The sequence below is a fragment of the Bufo bufo genome, chromosome 7, assembly GCF_905171765.1.
Source record: "Bufo bufo chromosome 7, aBufBuf1.1, whole genome shotgun sequence".
NCBI classification, from domain to species: Eukaryota; Metazoa; Chordata; class Amphibia; order Anura; family Bufonidae; genus Bufo; species Bufo bufo.
Genome location: NC_053395.1, coordinates 217,398,122 through 217,423,003, shown reverse-complemented (window position 1 = coordinate 217,423,003; position 24,882 = coordinate 217,398,122). Strand labels below are relative to the sequence as shown.

The window sequence follows — 24,882 nt, the reverse complement described above, 5'->3', positions numbered from 1 at the left end:
ATTAGCTATAATGTAATCATCTCAGCACATCCAGATGACAGTGACGGAGCGGAGGCCGCGGCGAATGTGGGGGCAGCGGGTGAGGAAATCGCACACAGTTCATGTCACCATCTATAGGACTAATGCGATCACCATGCAAAATATCCTCATAAATGTGCCACAAACCATCCATCACACCCTTCAATGACTACATCTCCCACACCTTCTACATCTGCTCTGTTATCAGCCACCGTCAGCTGGGAAGAAGCTGACTACAGTGTTAAAACTGAGGCAACGGTTAAAGAACAGCACCTCATTCGCCCACAGGTGGCTTGTGGTATTGCAGCTCAGCCTCAGTCACTTCAATTAGGGTCCATTCACACGGATCCGCAAAACACTGGGCCGGCACCCCAATAGAAATGCCTATTCTTGTCCGCAGCTACGTCCATCTTTAGGGCTCATGCACAGGACCGTATGTATTTTGCAGTCTGCAAAAAAAACGGATCCGCAAAAAATACGGATGACGTCCGTGTGCATTCCGTATTTTGCGGAACAGAACAGCTGGCCCCTAATAGAACAGTCCTACCCTTGTCCGTAATGCGGACAATATTAGGACATGTTCTATTTTTTTGTGCGGAACGGAAATACGGACATACGGAAACGGAATGCACATGGAGTACCTTCCGTTTTTTTTTTGCGGAACAATTGAAATGAATGGTTCCGTATACGGTCCGCAAAAAAAAACCGGAACGAACACGGAAAGAAAATACATTCGTGTGCATGAGCCCTTATACTAAAGAATTTTGCCATGAGACTTTTTCAGCTGCCGCAGGTGGCAATCAGTGAATGAATGTCCGTCTACTCCATAAAGGGATGGGGTGCGTTGGTTATAACCATGGTTGCTGAAAGGGGAGGTCACAGGCGGAGGACTCCCCTCTATGATGTAGAATGGACAACCCCTTTAAAAAGTGACTCACTGATTACGTTATATTGGCTTTTTCCTAGCAGGGTTCACACTATGCGGAGTAATTACCATTCAACCGGACCAAGCCATTGCCAAGGGACCTGTGGTGGGGGGAGAAGACTGGCGCTGATCTCTTTTTCTTGCTTTCCGAAGTGAAATCATGGTATTTTCCTGCAGCCACCACTAGGGGGAGCTCAGATATTTTTACAGTCTCTTTTGAATTCAGTGTATAAATTCCAATGCCTTGGGCTCCCCCTAGTGGTGGCTGCAGGCAGGCAGTTTTCTAATATACTTTGTGAGTGAAAGCAGGAGAATTAGAACAGTAAGGCCCCTTTCACACGGGCGAGTTTTCCGCTCGGATGAGATGCGTGAGTTGAACGCATTGCACCCGCACTGAATCCGGACCCATTCATTTCTATGGGGCTCTGCACATGAGCGGTGATTTTCACGCATCACTTGTGCGTTGCGTGAAAATCGCAACATGCTCTATTTTGTGCATTTTTCATGCAACGAGGCCCAATAGAAGTGAAGGGGGCTGCGTGAAAATCGCAAGCATCCGCAAGCAAGTGCGGATCCGGTGCGATTTTCACGCACGGTTGCTAGGAGACGATCGCGATGGGGACCCGATCTTTATTATTTTCCCTTATAACATGGTTATAAGGGAAAATAATAGCATTCTGAATGCAGAATGCATAGTACAATAGGGCTGGAGGGGTTAAAAAAAAATTAAAAAAAATTAACTCACCTTAATCCACTTGTTCGCGCCGCCGGCATCTTTTCTGTCTTGTTCTGTGAGGAATAGGACCTTTGATGACGTCACTACGTTCATCACACGGTCCGTCACATGATCCATCACCATGGTAATGTATCATGTGACTGACCATGTGATGAGCGTAGTGACGTCATCAAAGGTCCTTTTCCTCACAGAACAAGACAGAAAAGATGCCGGCTGCGCGAACAAGTGGATTAAGGTGAGTTACATTTTTTAAAAAAAAATTTTAACCCCTCCAGCGCTATTTTACTATGTATTCTGTATTCAGAATGCTATTATTTTCCCTTATAACCATGTTATAAGGGAAAATAATACAATCTACACAACCTTGAACACAAACCTGAACCTCTATGAAGAAGTTCGGGTCTGGGTACCACATTCAGTTTTTTATCACGCGCGTGCAAAACGCATTGCACCCGCGCGATAAAAACTGAACAACGGAACGCAATCGCAGTCAAAACTGACTGCAATTGTGTACCTACTCGTGTGGGTTTGCAGCAACGCATCCGGACCTTATCCGGACACGCTCGTGTGAAAGAGGCCTAAGGCTGCGTTCACACGGGCGAGATTTCCGCGCGGGTGCAATGCGGTAGGTGAACGCATTGCACCCGCACTGAATCTGGACCCATTCATTTCAATGGGGCTGTTCAGATGAGCGATGATTTTCACGCATCACTTATGCGTTGCGTGAAAATCGCAGCATGCTCTATATTCTGCGTTTTTCACGCAACGCAGGCCCCATAGAAGTGAATGGGGTTGCGTGAAAATCGCATGCATCCGCAAGCAAGTGCGGATGCGGTGCGATTTTCACGCACGGTTGCTAGGTGACTGTCTATACACTGTATTATTTTCCCTTATAACATGGTTATGAGGGAAAATAATAGCATTCTGAATACAGAATGCTTAGTAGGTGATCAGTTGAGGGTTAAAAAAAATAAAAAAAATTAACTCACCTTCTCCGTTTGTTCGCGTAAGTCCCGGTCTCTTCTTTACTTCTCAAAAGATGAACTATGGGCTAAAGGACCTTTGATGACGTAAGATCACATGCTCCAATCACATGGTCCATCACCGCGGTGATGGAGCATGTGATCTGACGTCATCAAAGGTCCTTCAGCCCATAGTTCATCTTTTGAGAAGTAAAGAAGAGACCGGGACTTACGCGAACAAACGGAGAAGGTGAGTTAATTTTTTATTTTTTTTTAACCCTCAACTGATCACCTACTAAGCATTCTGTTTTCAGAATGCTATTATTTTCCCTTATAACCATGTTATAAGGGAAAATAATAACATCTACACAACACCGAACCCAAACCTGAACTTCTGTGAAGAAGTTCGGGTCTGGGTACCACAGTCGGTTTTTTATCACGCGCGTGCAAAACACATTGCACACGCACGATAAAAACTGAACATCGGAACGCAATTGCAGTCAAAACTGACTGCAATTGCATTCCTACTCGCGCGGGTTTGCCGCAACACACCGGGACGCATCCGGAACTAATCCGGACACGCTCGTGTGAACCCAGCCTAAGGGGGAGATTTATTCATGAGCATTCAGAATGAGCATCTTATTTATATAGAAGCTGGGCAGGCAGAGGTTTTTTTTTTAATTAAAAGAAATTCCTTCACTTAATAAAATGTAAAATCAGCAGAAATCTCATAGGGACTGGGCTTTTCTAAATTTTGCTATGGGGTCTTAGGATGTCTGTGTATACCCCTGTAGCCAAGCATGCTTACTCGGCTATTTGAGAAGTGAATGTACAGAGCCTCGTCTACATGGCCACAGCTCCGTTCACAGCAGCCACGAGACAGGGACTGGCTGTGGATATGCCATGAATGTCCTAGATGGCGGTAACCCTTTCATTCCGTTCCCTTAGTTTTATAAGCTATGGTCACCAGATCTTACATTAACGATTGTCGGTGATGGCGCTGGCTCAAGGAGCAGACAGACGAGCAGCGACAGCTTCATCTCAGATACTTACAACTTCTGGCAGCACTCGGATGGAGAGGTCATGGATGGCTTTCGCCACAATGCACATCGCTGACACCATAAATATTGCCCCCAGGATCACGCAGGCTCTGTGGAATCAACACAAAGTTAATAGGTTAAAAAAAAGCCATCGTATTGAATACAGCACATTATTTTCTTAAAGGGGAACTCCACAGCTTGCACCATACACAACGTCTTTTCTGTTGTGCACAATTTTTTTTCTGTACATAACTGAGATGCTCTAGTAGTATCCTTTGGATTTTCTGTCTTTTCCGTCAGAACTGATGGACTCCTTATCTCTGCTCTTTGACATCATAAACACTCATTATAGCTGAGTTCTTATCTTACTGAAAAGAATGTGGCGTAAATAAGTGTTTATTCCCTTTCAGTAGCTTAGACATAAGGGTTATTAGATGAAAACGTCTGACAGAACGGCTCAATATTTTTAATAAAGGCCAACTGAAAAAAATATTTTTAGCCAATCATTGGGGTAACATGCAATAATTAAAACAAAAATTGCCCCCAAAGGTGTACATAGCCTTTAAGGTCTCATGCACACAACTGTATCTGTTTTGCAGTGAGGGGGACACTAAGGAAGTCTTTTTACTAAGGTGGGGGCACAAAGGGACTAGGTGGGATTGGACATGTGTACACAGTGAATGGGCATCCTTTCGATTTTCTGTCTTTTCAGTCAGACCAGGAGCAGGAGGACTCCTTATCTCTGATCTCTGACATTATAAACACTCATTGCTCAGTTCTTATCTTACTGATAACAATGTGGCTTATATACAGTAAGTGTTTATGATCTCTTAGTAGCTTAGAGATAAGGGTTATTAGATGACAGCACAAAGTGAAAGTACCAGTCACACAGCTAGAAAAACAGTTAACCCTTTGTGACAGTACGGTTCAATATTTTTAATAAAGACCAATTGAAAAAAGATTTTTAGCCAAAAATGAGTAACATGCAATCATAAAAAAAAAAAAATTGCCTTTGAAGGTGTACATAGCCTTTAAAAGGAACCTGTCATCTGGATTTTGTGTATAGAGCTGAGGACACGGGTTGCTAGATGGCCGCTAGCACATCCGCTATACCCAGTCCCCATAGCTCTGTGTGCTTTTATTGTGTAAAAAAACTGATTTGATACATATGCAAATTAACCTGAGATGAGTCCTGTCCTTGACTCATCTCACATACAGGACTCATCTCAGGTTAATTTGCATATGTATAAAATCGTTTTTTTTACACAATAAAAGCACACAGAGCTATGGGGACTGGGTATAGCGGATGTGCTAGCGGCCATCTAGCAACGCATGTCTGAGCTCTATACACAAAATCCCGGTGACAGGTTCCCTTTATGGTCTCATGCACACTGTATCTGTTTTGCAGTTGACAAATCTCGAATCGGCAAAATGCGGATACAATGTGCCGCCCGCATTTTTTTACTTCAATGGGTCCATGGTCTGCATTTTTCAGAAATATTCTTTTTTCTCAAACGGTCATTCCCTCTCACATACTGACATTTCCATCTTTTCTTTTGTCTTCATATTTCCAGATGTATAGTATCCTTGGAGCTGACACAATTGTAAATGGGCCCCTTTGTTTTTATGGAGAGGTGTTTGAGAAGCTCAGCATACCCCGTGTCATCAATGTCATGCAATATACAGAACTTTGCCTCCCAATCATCCCAGATCCATCGGGACAGTCCTGAATTTTATCCTCTGTCCCATGTTCTCTGGAAGGCTGTTGCATGTCCCGACTTCAACTGTATCTGCATCCTCAGGACGTAGATATGGTTGACTACAATAGGGAAGCAGGGAGCTGTCAGATGGCTGGGGGCAGGCAGCCGCAATACAGTGACGTCATCACTTCTGCTGCACTGAGCCATAGACAGCACAGACCGCAGACCAGGACAGTCCTTCTCTGCACTGCTGTATGTCGGCCACGGGAAAGGTGAGTGTTCAATCTGGAGGTAATAAAGAGGAATCAATGTATATGGGCAGCACTTATGTGGCAATTATACTGTGTGGTAGGCATTTAAAGAGGTTGTACCATCTCACACATTAAGGGCCTATGGCTTGGGAAATAACACACCTATACTTAGAAGGGAGTCGGCAAAGCCCCAGTGGGCGCCCTATGCATGCGCGGCCACCCTCCATTCATTCAAAAGGAAAGTGCCGAAAATTGCCCAGCTATTTTCAGAAGTCCCATTGAAAAGAATGGGAGGAGCACCACGCAAGCGCTGCCAATGCTTCATTCACTTCTATAGGGCTGACGGAAATAGCAGAGAAATAGCCGAGCCAGCGCTCCCATTAAATGGAGGGCAGCCAGACATGCGCGGTGCGCCCTCCGTGACTAAGTATAGGTGCGGGTCCCAGAGGTGGGCAGTAGGAAAATAAAAACTAGTGATCTGGACTTCTTATCCGCAGTACTACACAGGCATTACTATAGATTACCTTTAAGGGGCTTTATTCTGTATGGGGGTACTTAAGGATGCTTATACTGTGTCGGGGGCACTTAAGAAGGGCATCACTCTATATGGGGCACCTATTGTAACATTCTACTGTGCGGGGACACTTAATAGGGCTTCACTCTGTATAGGGGTACCTAGGAGGGTTAATATGTTGTGGGGGCACTTTAGGAGGGACACAGGGGCGGACTGACCGGTCGGGCACGGTCCGGGGGCCCGCCGCAGAATAATATTATTTATTATCAGCAGCGCAGTGGAAGAGTCTCTCCCTCCTCCCTGTGCTGCTGCTGCCGCGGCCAATAAGAAGAGGGACAGGGGGAGGGGCTGTGGCCAATGAAGATAACTGAGCTGTTAATACAAATGCAGGAGGCGGGTGCCGGAATCAAATAGCGGCACCCGACCTCTATGACAGGGAGCTGATCGCAGCTCCCTGTCATAGAGGTCGGGTGCCGCTATTTGATTCCGGCACCCGCCTCCTGCATTTGTATTAACAGCTCAGTTATCTTCATTGGTGGCGCCCCCCCCCCCCAGTATAATAAACATTGAGTGCGGCCCCCCCCCCAGTATAATAAACATTGAGTGCGCCCCCCCCAGTATAATAAACATTGAGTGCGGCGCCCCCCCCCAGTATAATAAACATTGAGTGCGCCCCCCCCAGTATAATAAACATTGAGTGCGCCCCCCCAGTATAATTAACATTGGTGGCGCAGTGGGAAGTGCCAATGAGGGTTAAAATAAATAAATAAAAATTAACTCACCTCCTCCAATTGGTCGCGTAGCTGCCGGTCTCCTGTTTTCTTCAGGACCTGTGGTGACGTCACTGAGCTCCATCACATGGTCCATTACCATGGTGATGGATCATGTGATGTATCATGTGATGAGCACAGTGATGTCACCACAGGTCCTGCGTCCTGAAGAAAGTACAGAAGATCGGCTGCTACGCGATCAATTTTTTTTTTTTTTTAACCCTCATTGGCACTGCCCACCAATGTTTATATATTTATTATACTAGGGAGGGGGCGCACTGCCCACCAATGTTTATATATTTTTTTTATACTAGGGAGGGGGGGGGGGCACACTGCCCACCAATGTTTTTATGTTTATTATACTGGGGTGTTGGGGGGGGGGGGCGCACTGCGCCACCAATGTTTATATGTTTATTATACTAGGGAGGGGGGGCGCACTGCGCCACCAATGTTTATTATGTTGGGGGGGGACGCACTGCGCCACCAATGTTTATTATGTTGGGTGGGGACGCACTGCGCCACCAATGTTTATTATACTGGGGTGTTGGGGGGGGGCGCACTGCGCCACCAATGTTTATTATATTGACCTTCTACTACGCATTCTGCATTAAAGAATGCTATTATTTTCCCTTATAACCATGTTGTTATAAGGGAAAGTAATACAGTGAATAGACTTTCATCCTAGCAACCATGCGTGAAAATCGCACGGTTCAACCGGAAGGATGGATCCGGCATTCAGGCAAATCTTCAGTTTTTTTCGCCAGAGATAAAACCGTAGCATGCTGCGGTTTTATCTTTTGCCTGATCAGTCAAAAAGACTGACCTGAAGACATCTTTTCCGGTATAGAGCCCCTGTGACGGAACTCTATGCCGGAAATGAAAAACGCTAGTGTGAAAGTACCCTAAAATATTAAGTTTAAATCCCCCCTTTCCCAATTTTACATATAAAATATATAAACAATAAATAAACATATTACATAGCGCTGCGTCCGAAAAGTCCAAACTATTAAATTATTAAAAAATATCTCCTATGCGGTGAGCATTCGCCATTTTTAGTCACCTTGTCACCCCAAAAAATAGGATAGGACTGTTCTATTATGGGCCATTGGCTCCTGAACTGAAAAATTTAGGAGCCAAATTACATTTTTAGTTGCCAAATCAAAACTGAATCAAAATGTTGGTATCGTGACAACGCTACGCCGATCAGATTGGCGTAGGGTTGTTTCGATACCAAAGTTTTGATTCGCTTTCATCACCATAAAAAAGTATTGCGATACCCAATACCGTGCAAAAAAAAAACACCAAAAAAAGCTGCGTGCATTTCGCATTTTATGAAACGTTCGGTTTCATAAAATGCGAAATGCACGCAGCTTTTTTTGGTGTTTTTTTTTTTGCACGGTATTGAGTATCGCAATACTTTTTTATGGTGACGAAAGCGAATCAAAACTTTGGTATCGAAACAACCCTACGCCAATCTGATCGGCGTAGCGTTGTCACGATACCAAAATTTTGATTCAGTTTTGATTTGGCAACTAAAAATGTAATTTGGCTCCTAAATTTTTCAGTTCAGGAGCCAATGGCTACTAGGTATTTTTTTTAGTCTGGAGCACTGTGCCCAGCACCCCGATTCCGAATGTTATGCTGGCCTGGTAATGGCAGCGGGGCCCGGTGCAGTCACTGTATTCTATTACACCGGGCCCCGCTCACTGTAATACTAATATTCATATGTGAACAACTTGAAATCCTCTGCGATCCTCTCCCTCTCTGTACTCACAAACTCAGTAGCAGGCAGACCGGGCGGCAGCGCAACTCACTGACGTCACGCGCCTGCTCCTCCCACTTTATGAATGAAGCAGGCGGAGCAGGCGCGTGACGTCAGTGAGTTGCGCTGCCGCCCGGTCTGCCTGCTACTGAGTTTGTGAGTACAGAGAGGGAGAGGATCGCAGAGGATTTCAAGTTGTTCACATATGAATATTAGTATTACAGTGAGCGGGGCCCGGTGTAATAGAATACAGTGACTGCACCAGATGCCAGCCCCCAGACCCTGTATTGGGGATCATTCACTCACAGGGACACTGTTATGGGGGGATCTGTGGATGACACATATATAGCATAAGGTGCTATATATGTGTCACCCACAGATCCCCCCCCACAACAGTGCCACCCACAGAGCCCCCACAACAGTGCCATCCACAGAGCCCCCACAACAGTGCCACCCACAGAGCCCCCACAACAGTGCCACCCACAGAGCCCCCACAACAGTGCCAGCCACAGAGCCCCCACAACAGTGCCACCCACAGAGCCCCCACAACAGTGCCACCCACAGAGCCCCCATAACAGTGCCATCCACAGAGCCCCCATAACAGTGCCATCCACAGAGCCCCCATAACACCTTTTGGTTCAAAATATTTTTTAATTTGGCTATTCCCCACCCCTCTTGTAATTGTTCCGCTACTTGTGGGCTGCGCGGGAATGAGTTCAGTCACTTCGGTGCGCAATCCCGTCCTGCAGCGCGTGATCCCGCAAGACCTGCCGTTGTAGGTACGGGTCTCGTGGGATCACGCGCCGCAGGATGGGATTGCGCACCGAAGTGACTGACATTGAATCAATGCTTTCCTATAGGGGAAAAATCTGACCCTGGAGGTCATCATGCAGAGTGTGAGGACGTCCAGCGTCAGATACCGGACCAAAGGTCTGTTTTACTCCAGGAAGCCCTCAGGTGGCTGCCAGCGACTAGAGGCCGACTTATTGCTGGGACGTAAACAATGCAGCTTCTCTAGAACATTGCAGCTCGATTTGCAAAAGGGACACTGTACCCAGACCACATCAATGAGCTGAAGGGGTCTGGGTGCCTTTTGTGTCGCTTTAACTTTGAAATCTTATTAAAGATTGTGCAGGGTGTGGCTGGAGGCGGGACAAGGGTGGGGCTTGCAGCAGAATGGGTGGGGCCTGTAAGGGGGCCCTTGATTTATTTTGCCCGGGGGCCCTGAGGGTTCTCAGTCCGCCCCTGGAGGGACATGGCACTGTGTGGGGGCAGTTATGGGAACATTCTATTGTGTGTGAGGGCATTTAGGTGTATGATACTGGGTGGGGGAATATGGGGGCATCATTCTGTGTGGGGAGGCATTAAAGGGTCATCATGCTGTAGGGGGCCTTAAAGGGGCATCATACTAATGTCTGAGGCACTAAGGGGGTATCCTTAATGTAAGGGGAGCACTAACGAAGTCTTCTTACTAAATGTGGGGCACCATTACTGGGTGGGATTGGACATGTTTGTATACACAGGGAATGGGCAGTGTTAGAGGCACGATTTAATGTAAAAAGAATTTGGTATGATGCGCCACATGCCTGTTGTTATCCCTCCATGGGTTTTTGAAAAGTTGAGGCATGCTATATGGTACATGTCAGAATTTAAAGGGTTCCATAATTTATAGGGAATATAGTGCACACGCTAAAAGAAAAAAAAAGGATAATCCCAGGATGACCTCATTTTTGGTGGCAGCTCTGGCCAAAGGCGCATAACTATGAGGCCTTTAGTGGGAAGAATCCTGTCATTGAATTGTTTTCCCACTTTGCTGTAACTTGTAACTTTACCTGCATCCACCACCAGAGGGAGCTCACTGCATAGAGATTTATACAGCTGCCAGTGAGTTCAACACTAGTTGTATATATTGCTATGTAGTGAGCTCCACCTAGTGGTGGCTGCAGGCAGCCATAAATATATAATTTATCTAAAACAAAGCTCCCCCATATATTTGCCTTATGGCATTTATCAGCATTGGATTTTGAATCTAAAATGGAATGGTGGAAATGAACTTTAGTATAGATGAAATGCCTTTGGGGAGCTCTCACTGAGGGGTCGGACCCATTCTGTAATTTGCTATAGGGCGCTATAACTTCTGAATACATCTTTGCCAGTGTATACACATTGAATGAAGTATTACATGGTCCCGCCAGGTCCTTCATAGCAAATAGCTTACAGATCCAGCTAATAAAGGGGGTGGGTGGGGGGGTCCTCCATATGCATAAGCCCTAATAGGACATATCTATTGTGCACAGCGTAAAAGCTGTCCCCGGTCATTTATTTTGGGGTGGGGGGCATTTCTGTCTCTATGAAGACCTGGCTTTCCTCCTAGGCAGGGCATACCTCTGCATTCTGACAGCGCTGCTGATGTCTTTGGGAGTAATTCATTCTTGTCGCAAGCAATAAAAATAAATTCCAATAAAAGTAAAGCTTTTTTTGTATATTCACATGCAGGATTTGTTTGCCCAGACGTCTTTTTCTGATTATTTTGGAGACTAGTAATAAGTAACACGGCTGTATCCTGCTGACAGGCGACATCCTATTAGCCAGAGCTGTTCAGTGCAATATTAAAGTGCAGCTGAGGAGCGCCACAGCTCGACAGGTTTTTTTTATGGAATGGCTGACATCAGCCATTGCCAAGATCTGCACAAGGCACCCACTTTGGACTCTGCAGGTACGAATTTGGCCGCTTTGTTTCATTCCGAGGCCGCAACCTGGAACACAAGAAGCCCCTACTATGAAATATTCTAGAAATATGACACCCAGACAGACAGTAACACTCTGGGGATGGCAGATGTGCGTCACGTCCCTCTTTTCGAACTGCAATGCAGATCCGTGATGTCCAAAGGAAATTTATTTGCTCTATATAGGAGCCAAAATAATCCCCCCCCCTCCAACCCTTGATATGGGCTTGTTCTAAAATTGGAAGCCGAAAGAAATGAATTGCTAGAGATATCTCATTAATCAGTCACAGGCTCCGTGTCATTCACACAATTAATTCTTAACATTTAAGAACTGCGCTTAGCAAATGAACAGAGATATTATTTATTGTTGGGGGAGGGGGAGACAATTCTACTGGCGAGTAAAACAGGACACGTCATAGCCTTCAATACAAATTAGTAAGGTTTTATCTCCCAAAAATCCACAGCTGCCATCATAAAAAAAAAAAAATGAACATGGACACTTATGCCAGTCTATTGTTTATTCACAGACCTTGTCTCAGGAAGAGAAGTGAGGAAGAAAGAGAAGGGAAAAGAGAGGGAAGAAGGGAGGATGAAGGGGAGGAAGAAGGAAGGCAAATAAGAGAGGGTGGAAGAATGATGGACGGAATAGAAGGAAGGAAGGAAGGAAAAGGGAAGAGAGGGCAAAAGAGAGGGAAGAAGGGAGGATGAAGGGGAGAAAGTAGGAAGGCAAAGAAGAGAGGGTGGAAGAATGATGGACGGAATAGAAGGAAGGAAGGAAGGAAGGAAGGAAAAGGGAAGAGAGGGCAAAAGAGAGGGAAGAAGGGAGGATGAAGGGGAGAAAGTAGGAAGGCAAAGAAGAGAGGGTGGAAGAATGATGGACGGAATAGAAGGAAGGAAAAGGGAAGAGAGGGGAAAAGAAAGGAAAGAAGTGAGGATGAAGGGGAGGAAGTAGAAAGGCAAAGAAGAGAGGATGGAAGAATGATCGATGGAATAGAAGGAAGGAAGGAAAAGGGAAGAGAGGGGAAAAGAGAGGGAAGAAGGGAGGATGAAGGGGAGGAAGTAGGAAGGCAAATAAGAGAGGGTGGAAGAATGATGGACGGAATAGAAGGAAGGAAGGAAGGAAAAGGGAAGAGAGGGCAAAAGAGAGGGAAGAAGGGAGGATGAAGGGGAGAAAGTAGGAAGGCAAAGAAGAGAGGGTGGAAGAATGATGGACGGAATAGAAGGAAGGAAGGAAGGAAGGAAGGAAGGAAAAGGGAAGAGAGGGCAAAAGAGAGGGAAGAAGGGAGGATGAAGGGGAGAAAGTAGGAAGGCAAAGAAGAGAGGGTGGAAGAATGATGGACGGAATAGAAGGAAGGAAAAGGGAAGAGAGGGGAAAAGAAAGGAAAGAAGTGAGGATGAAGGGGAGGAAGTAGAAAGGCAAAGAAGAGAGGATGGAAGAATGATCGATGGAATAGAAGGAAGGAAGGAAAAGGGAAGAGAGGGGAAAAGAGAGGGAAGAAGGGAGGATGAAAGGGAGGAAGTAGGAAGGCAAATAAGAGAGGGTGGAAGAATGATGGACGGAATAGAAGGAAGGAAGGAAGGAAAAGGGAAGAGAGGGCAAAAGAGAGGGAAGAAGGGAGGATGAAGGGGAGAAAGTAGGAAGGCAAAGAAGAGATGGTGGAAGAATGACGGACCGAATAGAAGGAAGAAAGGAAGGAAGAAAAAGGGAAGAGAGGGGAAAAGAGAGGGAAGAAGGGAGGATGAAGGGGAGGAAGTAGGAAAGCAAAGAAGAGAGGGTGGAAGAATGATGGACGGAATAGAAGGAAGGAAAAGGGAAGAGAGGGGAAAAGAGAGGGAAGAAGTGAGGATAAAGGGAAGGAAGTAGGAAGAGAGAGGAAGAATGTGGAAGAGAAGAGAAGTTGAGAGGGAAAAGAAAGGAGGTAAAGGAAAGAGAGGAAGGAAGCAAGGAAGGGAAATAAAGGGAAGTTAACCTTTGTCAAATCTACATTAATATATAGGAAATCGAAATAGAGGAAAAGGAAAGTAGAATGGAGGGCAGAACATAAAGAGAGAGAAGAAAGGAATAAAAGTAAGATAAGAAATAAAGGAAGGAGAAGGGAGGAAGAAAGGGAAAGAGAACAGAGGTTGGAAAAGGGAAAGGGGGTTTTTCAAAAAAAGGGAGAGAAAGAAAAATGATGTTAACCGTTAGAAAGCTAAAATAGTATATAGGAAAAAAATTGTGATGGAGGGAAGAAGAAAGGAAACAAGAACGGAAAGAGGGAAAGGGAAGATAGAGGGGAGAAATTAAAAGGGAAATGGGAAGAAGTTAGGGAAAGAAAAGGGAATTGGGAAGAGAGCAAAGAAAGGAAGAGAATGGAATTAGAATGGGGGATGAAGGGGAATGAAGGAAACGAGAGAGATAAAGGGAGAAGGAGAGAAGCATGAAGTAAGAAAAAGAGAATGGAAGGAAGAGATGGGAAAGAGAGAGACAGATAAGGAGAGAGCAAGGGAAGGAGATGTGCAAATGAAGGAGGGAAAGAAAAAGAAAGAAGGAAAGGGAGTGATGGAGGAAGGATAATCCTGAAGAAGAGGAAATGTAATGGGAAGGTGAGTGATGGAAACTAGGGAAGGATGGGGTAAAAGGAAGAGGAAAGGAAATAAAAGAGGGACAAGAAAGGATTGGGAGAAAAGAAGGAAAGTTAATCTGTGGTAACTTCCTTTAGCCTTCAAGCAGGCATAGGACATTTCAGGACAGTTTTTGTCTGCAGCTCCACACTCATAAAGCAAACTACTGTAAATTATGTCTCCTTTGTCCTGTAACATTCTAGACTACGGCAATTTGATCTCTCCTTAGTCCTGCGTGTAATAGGATATTTCCTGCCTGTAAAAGGTGGACGTCTAATAATTATATATATTTGCCATAAAGGATTAGAAGAAAGGTCTTTTTTTTCGAGAAACAGCACCATGGGCTGTGACTGGTTCTGCATTCCAGTGAAAGGGGCTGAGCTGCAATACCAGGCACAGCCCATGGACTAGAGAAGCACTGTTTAAGGAAAATAAGCAGACTTTTATCAGGCTTTTCTCTATCGCCTGTAATTTCCATTAAAACATTATTAAAATATTACTCAATCTACTCTGTCATTTGCGTGCTTATAAGCAAACTGGATCAAACGCTCAGCTGGGCGCAGGAACCGATATGAAGGACTATATCTCAACTATAGCGCGGTGGAGATATTAAGCTATAGAAATGATGGTCCTGCTAGTATGATTATGCAATGCATAGATCACATACTGCATATGGGGAGGGGGTCACACATTGCATGGAAATTAGATTTGCTATGAATTATTCATGAATTGTTATGGATTTATTTTGTTAATCCTGCAATTTCCAATGCAGTTATTGGTGCTGCATATAATTTGCATTGATTTTACAGTAATTGTGTTCTACCCGGAGGGGACAACTCTTTTTTTAAAACAGAAGAAAAATGAGAGTTATACACTGACCAAAAATATAAACGCAACACTTTCGGTTGAGCTGAACTCAAAAATCTGAAACATTTTTTACATACACTAAGTCTAAATCTGTGTTAGTGAGCACTTCTCCTTTGCCGAGATAATCCATCCCACCTCACAGGTGCGGCATATCAAGGTGCTGATTAGACAGCATGAATATTGCACAGGTGTGCCTTAGACTGCCCACAATAAAAGGCCACTCTGAAATGTGCAGTTTGATCACACAGCACAATGCCACAGATGTTGCCATGTTTGAGGGAGCGTGCAATTGGCATGCTGACTGCAGGAATGTCTACCAGAGCTGTTGCCCGCGCAATGAGTGTTCATTTCTCTAAGCCGTCTCCAAAGGTGTTTCAGAGAATTTGGCAGTACATCCAACCGGCCTCACAACCGCAGACCACGTGTAACCACACCAGCCCAGGACCTCCACATCCAGCATGTTCACCTCCATGATCGCCTGAGACCAGCCACCCGGACAGCTGCAGCAACAATCGGTTTGCATAACCAAAGAATTTCTGCACAAACTGTCAGAAACCGTCTCAGGGAAGCTCTTCTGCATGCTCGTCATCAGGGTCTGGACCTGACTGCGGTTCGTCGTCGTAACCGACTTGAGTGGACAAATGCTCACATTCTATGGCGTCTGGCACGTTGGAGAAGCGTTCTGTTCACGGATGAGTCCCGGTTTTCACTGTTCAGGGCAGATGGCAGACAGCGTGTGTGGCGTCGTGTGGGTGAGCGGTTTGCTGATGTCAACGTTGTGGATCGAGTGGCCCATGGTGGCGGTGAGGTTATGGTATGGGCAGGCGTATGTTATGGACAACGAACATAGGTGCATTTTATTGATGGCATTTTGAATGCACAGAGATACCGTGACGAGATCCTGAGGCCCATTGTTGTGCCATTCATCCACGACCATCACCTCATATTGCAGCATGATAATGCACGGCCCATATTGCAAGGATCTGTACAGAATTCCTGGAAGCTGAAAACATCCCAGTTCTTGCATGGCCAGCATACTCACCGGACATGGCACCCATTGAGCATGTTTGGGATGCTCTGGATCGGCGTATACGACAGCGTGTTCCAGTTCCTGCCAATATTCTGCAACTTCGCACAGAGGAGTGGACAATCATTCCACAGGCCACAATCAACAACCTGATCAACTCTATGGGACAGAGATATGTTGCAATGCGTGAGGCAAATGGCGGCCACACCAGATACTGACTGGTTTTCTGAACCCCACCCCCACGGTAAGGCAAAACTGTGCACATTTCCGAGTGGCCTTTTATTGTGGGCAGTCTAAGGCACACCTGTGCAATATTCCTGATGTCTAATCAGCACCTTGATATGCCACACCTGTGAGGTGGGATGGATTATCTCGGCAAAGGAGAAGTGCTCACTAACACAGATGTAGACAGATTTGTGAACAATATTTGAGAGTAATGGGTCTTTTGTGTATGTAGAAAATGTTTCAGATCTTTGAGTTCAGCTCATGCAACATGGGAGCAAAACCGAAAGTGTTGCGTTTATATTTTTGGTCAGTGTATAAGGAGCAACCACACAGCGAAACACCAACTGAACGGCTACCTGTATCTTACACATCATTCAAAGTAAAACTTCACTCTATATGAACTTTTAGGCTAAGGCTACATGGCGATGATATTTATCTACCTGCAAATCATGGTAAGATTTTTGTAATGGTCTCAGGGTCTCCTACCTTATAAGCTCTGAGGGGCAGCGATTGGCACCCAACCAAATGCCACCATGCCACCATGTCCCCCAAGTCTCGGCTTTAGACACAAATGAGCAATTGAGAGCTAACTACAAGACCCCTCCAATGCCTATAAGTAGAGATGAGCGAAGTTTACAAAAATTTGATTTGGCTGCTTCGCTATATTTCACAAACAAATTCACTTCGTAACAAATTACTTCATCACAAGGCGCATTTCTTTGTAAATAGCGGGTGCAATGACGGGGAACGGTGATTGCACCACCCTGTCGTTGAATCCCTCAGCGCTGATCGTGGCATTAGGTGAAAATGATGGCTTTCAGGGGTTAATCAATTTAATAAATAATAATAATAACATTACTCATCTTATCCATTTGAGCGTGAAACGGACGCCGGGCCACCTTGATTGAAGATCCCGCATTAAATCTTGTGCTGTGAGTGATGACGACATCACACTGGCCAGTGTGATGATGTCATACGTCACTGCACGCGAGGTGGATGAGGTGAGTATGATTTTTTTGTTTTACCATTCCAATGAAAGTGGATTTGTTACCACGAAGCATGAAGAATTTCGGCTTTGCAGCGAATCAAATTTTCCCTGAAATTCAGATCAAAGTCATTTTGGATACTTGGATTACTATATCAGAAATTATAAGAAAGTTGCAAGGTCAACTTTTGTTAATTACTATTGTGGGGTTTCACTCTGGTAGATAGGGTAAGCGGGCGCAGTACAGAGGCAAAATACAAGTTCTTAACTCAAAACATCAGTGTTTATTCAAACAGCACTTAACTTTGGAAAGTTCGTATAACACAAGTCACCTTGCTGGCAGTTCTGCCTCCAATAGTCCACAGCAGGCTTTAAGGGGCCAGTTTCCCCAGCATGAGGCTCTCAACCCTCCAGCACGGCACAAAGCCTCAGATCCCCAAAACAGAGAGAGAGATCTCTGCTGGGCCCAGCTGCCTATTTAAGGACAGCCAGGTGCTGCCAAAACCCGGACCGGCACTTAAACTCCGGTCCGGTATTTGACCTCACCTGGCTGGAAACCAGCCCAGCCGCACTTGCTGGGAGGAAAATACCTGCCTTGCCAGACACAACCCCTCCCTGTGTCACACTATGTATAATAAACACAAAGTTAATGAGTGCATAAGTATTCACCCCCTTTTCAGAACAACCAGTTGGTTTTGGAAATCACATAATATCATGCATGGAGTAAAGTGACCATATTATAAATATGCCGCAACCAGGAGGGGTCCATGAAGAAAGAAAAACTTTTTTTTTTAAATGGAAAAGATATTACTTACAAGAGCAGACTGACTATAACGGCACAAAGAGTGATTTAGGGCTCATGCACCGGACTGCGGTTTTTGCCAGCATCCGATGCGCATTCACTTCAATGGAGCCGCAAAAGATGCGGACAGAACCTTGTGCTGCCCACATCTTTTCTGTGACCCCGTGGCACGCTCAGGGCACTTTGAATGATCAGTATTCCTGGAGAACCCCAAGACCAGTGAAAACTCTAAAATGGGAAATTCAACGTGGTCTTCTGGTATGTAAATACATTATCTAATGGGTGAAACCTTTGAATTAATAGATCCACTGATTTCCTAAATGCACTAAACTCCATTTATAAGGATTTGTGAATATATCAATTATAAGGAGAGTTGGAGCAGCATTTTCTATCTTCAGTTACAGAGAGAGGCAGGGTGGCAGTACTATCTGTACCTACAGCATTTACATGGAGACAAGAAGGCAGTACTATCTGTGCCTACATCATTTACAGCAAGATACAGGATGGAGCTCCTATCTGTGCCTGCATTATTTACAGGGAGAAACAGGGATATACAGTTGCAAGAAAAAGTATGTGAACCCTTTGGAATGATATGGATTTCTGCACAAATTGGCCATAAAATGTGATCTGATCTTCATCTAAGTCACAACAATAGACAATCACAGTCTGTTTAAACTAATAACACACAAAGAATTAAATATTGCCATGTTTTTATTGAACACACCATGTAAATATTCACAGTGCAGGTGGAAAAAGTATGTGAACCCTTGGATTTAATAACTGGTTGAATTTCCTTTGGCAGCAATAACTTCAACCAAACGTTTCCTGTAGTTGCAGATCAGACGTGCACAACGGTCAGGAGTAATTCTTGACCATTCCTCTTTACAGAACTGTTTCAGTTCAGCAAAATTCTTGGGATGTCTGGTGTGAATCGCTTTCTTGAGGTCATGCCACAGCATCTCAATCGGGTTGAGGTCAGGACTCTGACTGGGCCACTCCAGAAGGCGTATTTTCTTCTGTTTAAGCCATTCTGTTGTTGATTTACTTCTATGCTTTGGGTCGTTGTCCTGTTGCAACATCCATCTTCTGTTGAGCTTCAGCTGGTGGAAAAATGGCCTTAAGTTCTCCTGCAAAATGTCTTGATAAACTTGGGAATTAATTTTTCCTTCGATGATAGCAATCCGTCCAGGCCCTGACGCAGCAAAACAGCCCCAAACCATGATGCCCCCACCACCATACTTCACAGTTGGGATGAGGTTTTGATGTTGGTGTGCTGTGCCTCTTTTTCTCCACACATAGTATTGTGTGTTTCTTCCAAACAACTCAACTTTGATTTCATCTGTCCACAGAATATTTTGCCAGTACTGCTGTGGAACATCCAGGTGCTCTTGTGCAAACTGTAAACGTGCAGCAATGTTTCTTTTGGACAGAAGTTGCTTCCTCTGTGGTATCCTCCCATGTTTAGTGTTTTACGTATCGTAGATTCGCTAACAGGGATGTTAGCATATGCCAGAGACTTTTGTAGGTCTTTAGCTGACACTCTAGGATTCTTCTTCACCTCATTGAGCAGTCTGCGCTGTGCTCTTGCAGTCATCTTTACAGGACGGCCACTCCTAGGGAGAGTAGCAGCAGTGCTGAACTTTCTCCATTTATAGACAATTTGTCTTACCGTGGACTGATGAACAGCAAGGCTTGTGGAGATACTTTTATAACCCTTTCCAGCTTTATGCAAGTCAGCGATTCTTAATCGTAGGTCTTCTGAGAGCTCTTTTGTGCAAGGCATCATTCACATCAGGCAATGCTTCTTGTGAAAAGCAAACCCAGAACTGGTGTGTGTTTTTTATAGGGCAGAGCAGCTGTAACCAACACCTCCAATCTCATCTCATTGATTGGACTACAGTTGGCTGACACCTCACTCCAATTAGCTCTTGGAGAGGTCATTAGTCTAGGGGTTCACATACTTTTTCCACCTGCACTGTGAATGTTTACATGGTGTGTTCAATAAAAACATGGTAACATTTAATTCTTTGTGTGTTATTAGCTTAAGCAGACTGTGATTGCCTATTGTTGTGACTAAGGCTACTTTCACACTAGCGTTCGGGTGTCCGCTCGTGCGCTCCGTTTGAAGGGGCTCACGAGCGGCCCCGAACGCATCCGCACGGCCCTAATGCATTCTCAGTGGAGGCGGATCCACTGAGAATGCATCCGCCTGGCAGCGTTCAGCCTCCGCTCCGCTCAGTGAGCGGACACCTGAACGCTGCTTGCAGCGTTCGGGTGTCCGCCTGGCCGTGCGGAGGCGAGCGGATCCGTCCAGACTTATAATGGAAGTCAATGGGGACGGATCCGCTTGAAGATGACACTATATGGCTCAATCTTCAAGCGGATCCGTTCCCCATTGACTTTCAATGTAAAGTCTAAACGGATCCGCTCAGGCTACTTTCGCACTTAGAAAATTTTCTAAGTTTATAATGCAGACGGCTCCGTTCGGAACGGATGCGAACGTCTGCATTATAGGAGCGGATACGTCTGATGACACATCAGACGGATCCGCTCCGAACGCTAGTGTGAAAGTAGCCTTAGATGAAGATCAGATCACATTTTATGACCAATTTGTGCAGAAATTCATATAATTCCAAAGGGTTCACATACTTTTTCTTGCAACTGTAGTACTATCTTTACCTACATAATTTACACTAAGAGACGGGGAGACAGAAATATCTGTGCCTACATAATTTACAGGGAGAAATAGGGAAGCAGTACTATATGTACCTACATCATTGACAGGGAGAGACTTGGAGGCAACACTATCTGTGCCTATATAATTTACAAGAAGAGACACAGAGGAAGTACTATTTAAATGTCTACATTATTTACAGGGATACAATAATTTCTCTGCCCACATAATTTACAGGGAGAGTCAGGAAGGCAGTCCTATCTGTATCTACATTATTTACAGGGAGAGACAGGGAGGCAGTACTATCTGTATCTACATCATTTACAGGGAGAAACAGGGAGGCAGTACTATCTATGCCTACTTTAGTTACAGCGATAGAAGTAAGGGAGAACAGCACAACCTATATATCTGCCTATATTGTTTACAGGGAAGACAAAGAGACAGTTGTATCTGTGCCTACATTATTTACAAGGAAAGATAGGAAGGCAGTACTATCTGTACCTATATCATTTACAAGGAAAGACAGAAAACCAGTCCATCTGTGCATATATCATTTACAGGAAAAGACAGGACAGCAGTACTATCTACACCTACATCATGTAGATGGAGAGACAGAATAGCAGTACTATCTATACTGTTCCTACACCATTTACAGGGAAAGACAGGAGAACAGTACTATCTATGCATACATTATTTACAGGGAAAGATAAGAAAGCAGTACTATCTGTGCATATATCATTTACAGGGAAATACAGGAAGGCAGTATTATCTGTGCCTACAATATCTACAGAAAAACAAGCAGCCCGTTCTATCTGTGCTTATATCAATCACAGGAAGAGACAGGTAGGCCACATTATCTGTGTCTACACTAGTTATATAAAGAGACAGGGAGGAAGTGCTATCTGTGCCTCACATCACTTAAAGGGAAAAGGGAGGCAGTACTATTTTACTAAATGAAGCAACACTTCAGTACTTTCTGCACCTTTTCTAGCTGGTTCTAGCTACATAATTTATTAAATGACACAAAAAGACAGTACTATATGTGCCTACACCAATTACAAGGAATGCAGGGAGGCAGTGCAATATATACAGTCGTGGCCAAAAGTTTTGAGAATTAGATAAATATTGGAAATTGGAAAAGTTGCTGCTTAAGTTTTTATAATAGCAATTTGCATATACTCCAGAATGTTATGAAGAGTGATCAGATGAATTGCATAGTCCTTCTTTGCCATGAAAATTAACTTAATCCCCAAAAAAAACCTTTCCACTGCATTTCATTGCTGTCATTAAAGGACCTGCTGAGATCATTTCAGTAATCGTCTTGTTAACTCAGGTGAGAATGTTGACGAGCACAAGGCTGCAGATCATTATGTCAGGCTGATTGGGTTAAAATAGCAGACTTGACATGTTAAAAGGAGGGTGATGCTTGAAATCATTGTTCTTCCATGGTTAACCATGGTGACCTGCAAAGAAACGCGTGCAGCCATCATTGCGTTGCAAAAAAATGGCTTCACAGGCAAGGATATTGTGGCTACTAAGATTGCACCTCAATCAACAATTTATAGGATCATCAAGAACTTCAAGGAAAGAGGTTAAATTCTTGTTAAGAAGGCTTCAGGGCGTCCAAGAAAGTCCAGCAAGCGCCAGGATCGTCTCCTAAAGAGGATTCAGCTGCGGGATCGGAGTGCCACCAGTGCAGAGCTTGCTCAGGAATGGCAGCAGGCAGGTGTGAGCGCAGACTTTTGGAAGATGGCCTGGTGTCAAGAAGGGCAGCAAAGAAGCCACTTCTCTCCAAAAAAAACATCAGGGACAGATTGATCTTCTGCAGAAAGTATGGTGAATGGACTGCTGAGGACTGGGGTAAAGTCATATTCTCCGATGAAGCCTCTTTACGATTGTTTGGGGCATCTGGAAAAAGGCTTGTCCGGAGAAGAAAAGGTGAGCGCTACCATCAGTCCTGTGTCATGCCAACAGTAAAGCATCCTGAGACCATTCATGTGTGGGGTTGCTTCTCATCCAAGGGAGTGGGCTCACTCACAATTTTGCCCAAAAACACAGCCATGAATAAAGAATGGCACCAAAACACCCTCCAACAGCAACTTCTTCCAACAATCCAACAACAGTTTGGTGAAGAACAATGCATTTTCCAGCACGATGGAGCACCGTGCCATAAGGCAAAAGTGATAACTAAGTGGCTCGGGGACCAAAACGTTGACATTTTGGGTCCATGGCCTGGAAACTCCCCAGATCTTAATCCCATTGAGAACTTGTGGTCAATCCTCAAGAGGCGGGTGGACAAACAAAAACCCACTAATTCTGACAAACTCCAAGAAGTGATTATGAAAGAATGGGTTGTATCAGTCAGGAATTGGCCCAGAAGTTGATTGAGAGCATGCCCAGTCAGATTGCAGAGGTCCTGAAAAAGAAGGGCCAACACTGCAAATACTGACTCTTTGCATAAATGTCATGTAATTGTCGATAAAAGCCTTTGAAACGTATGAAGTGCGTGTAATTATATTTCACTACATCACAGAAACAACTGAAACAAAGATCTAAAAGCAGTTTAGCAGCAAACTTTGTGAAAACTAATATTTGTGTCATTCTCAAAACTTTTGGCCACGACTGTACTTACATCATTTACAGGCAGAGACTAGGAAACAGTACTATCTTTGCCTATACCATTTACAGGGAGGAAGTACTACATTTGGCTGCATCTCTTTATAAGCAAATGCATGTACCGCTTCCTTTACCAAGGTGACCGCCACATTACACTATAACCTAAGCACACAGATAGTAGTCACCTTGCTGTCACATGGGCAGTTGCTAGGCAACCTCTGCCAGGCATTGTAGATACATATTATGATACAATTATTTACTATTAGAAAGAAAGGTAATCCAACTCAATACGCAGACGGTGCAACGGTACTTTATTTCAGCGGTTAAAAATCAAACGTCCAGTTAAACAAAATCCTTGTCTACCAGTTTCGGGCTGTTGTGATGTCTGCCCTTACTCATGACCACTATTATTCCCTATTCAGCTACATGTAGAGAGGGTGTAATACACAGAAAATATTTCCCCACAAAGCCTCATTGAAAATCTTAATATTCGTCTTCTCTATGGTAACATAACGCAGGCACCTCGCGGCTCGCGTTGTTTACATTCTGAAGGTGAAGATCTGTCGCAGTGTATCTGATGGCATGTGTCATAAATTATTCTGTGCCTGTGTAATTATGGAGCCTTGTGTCACTTTATGGAGCTGTCATAACAAGGTGCAGGAATGAGGAGACGGAGCTCCGAACATTACTCGTCCTCCTGAAGTAAAATCTGCTGAAAACTAATTAAACCAAAAACATGCAAATGAAGCATCGGCACAGACGGTCTATTCAATACTGTAATGAAGATCTTAAATAGAAGGTGCGCGTTCTCTGCACACACCTATAGAGGTATGAGGCTGATGGTACAGATGGACGTGTGGCCATAGGCATCTGCCCAGGTGGCACCTGCCTTATGATAATGCCATGAAAATTGGTGAGGATAATGAATCCTGGCCCTGTTGCAGTATTTCTCAGCAGGATTGAGCCATTTTGAAAAAGCATGTACCCAGCCATGGGGTGGTGAAAACATGCAAGTTGTGCTAAAGTATACCCCCTATGCCTCCTAAAATCATGCATATTACCAGACTGTTATATATCTTTTTACCAAGATCTATGATCACAGTTGCAGTTTTTACTAGACAAACCCCTTGGCGACTTTAAAGTGGATCCTCCACCACTGAACTTTACAGGTCCCAAATCTCTCTGATTAATATCATAACATATCATTATATGGGTTAGATGATCTGATACAGAGCTCCAAAGCTCCTGCTTAGTCACAAAGTTCAATAATATAATTCTAGCTGCCTACAACCACCACTGGAGGGAGCTCACTGCATACAGTTTCTATTGAGATCAATAGTAACACAGTATGCAGTATGCTCACAAGCTCCACCTAGTGGTGGCTGCAGGTAGACAGAATTGTATCATATAAAATAGGGCTACATAGCAGGCTCTGCATAAGAAAAACAGAACTTCAACCTGTATAAAGATATATTATGACCATTTCCCATTTCCCAAACTGGGGTTCGTTTCCTAGGTACCGCTTGGAACCGAACCTGAGTTCGGGAAATAGTTTTTTACAGTATAAATCAATTCCAGAGACTTTGCGAAGTAATAACTTCGGCTCCACTATAATCAGCATAGTGGACTTTTCCTTATGTCTTTCAGTGTTATTCTACAGCAGTTTCCACACATTTGC

At 44.4% G+C, this 24,882-nt stretch overlaps 1 protein-coding gene across 1 annotated transcript in view; it reads right to left on the bottom strand.

Moving 5' to 3' along the window:
• The window catches only part of TMEM163 (transmembrane protein 163), a 173,477-nt gene that overhangs the window by 47,254 nt on the left and 101,341 nt on the right, over positions 1-24,882 (bottom strand). The window contains exon 5 of the mRNA XM_040441062.1: positions 3,695-3,791. Within this exon, the coding sequence (XP_040296996.1) occupies positions 3,695-3,791 (97 nt within the window). The remainder of the gene's footprint in view (positions 1-3,694; positions 3,792-24,882) is intronic.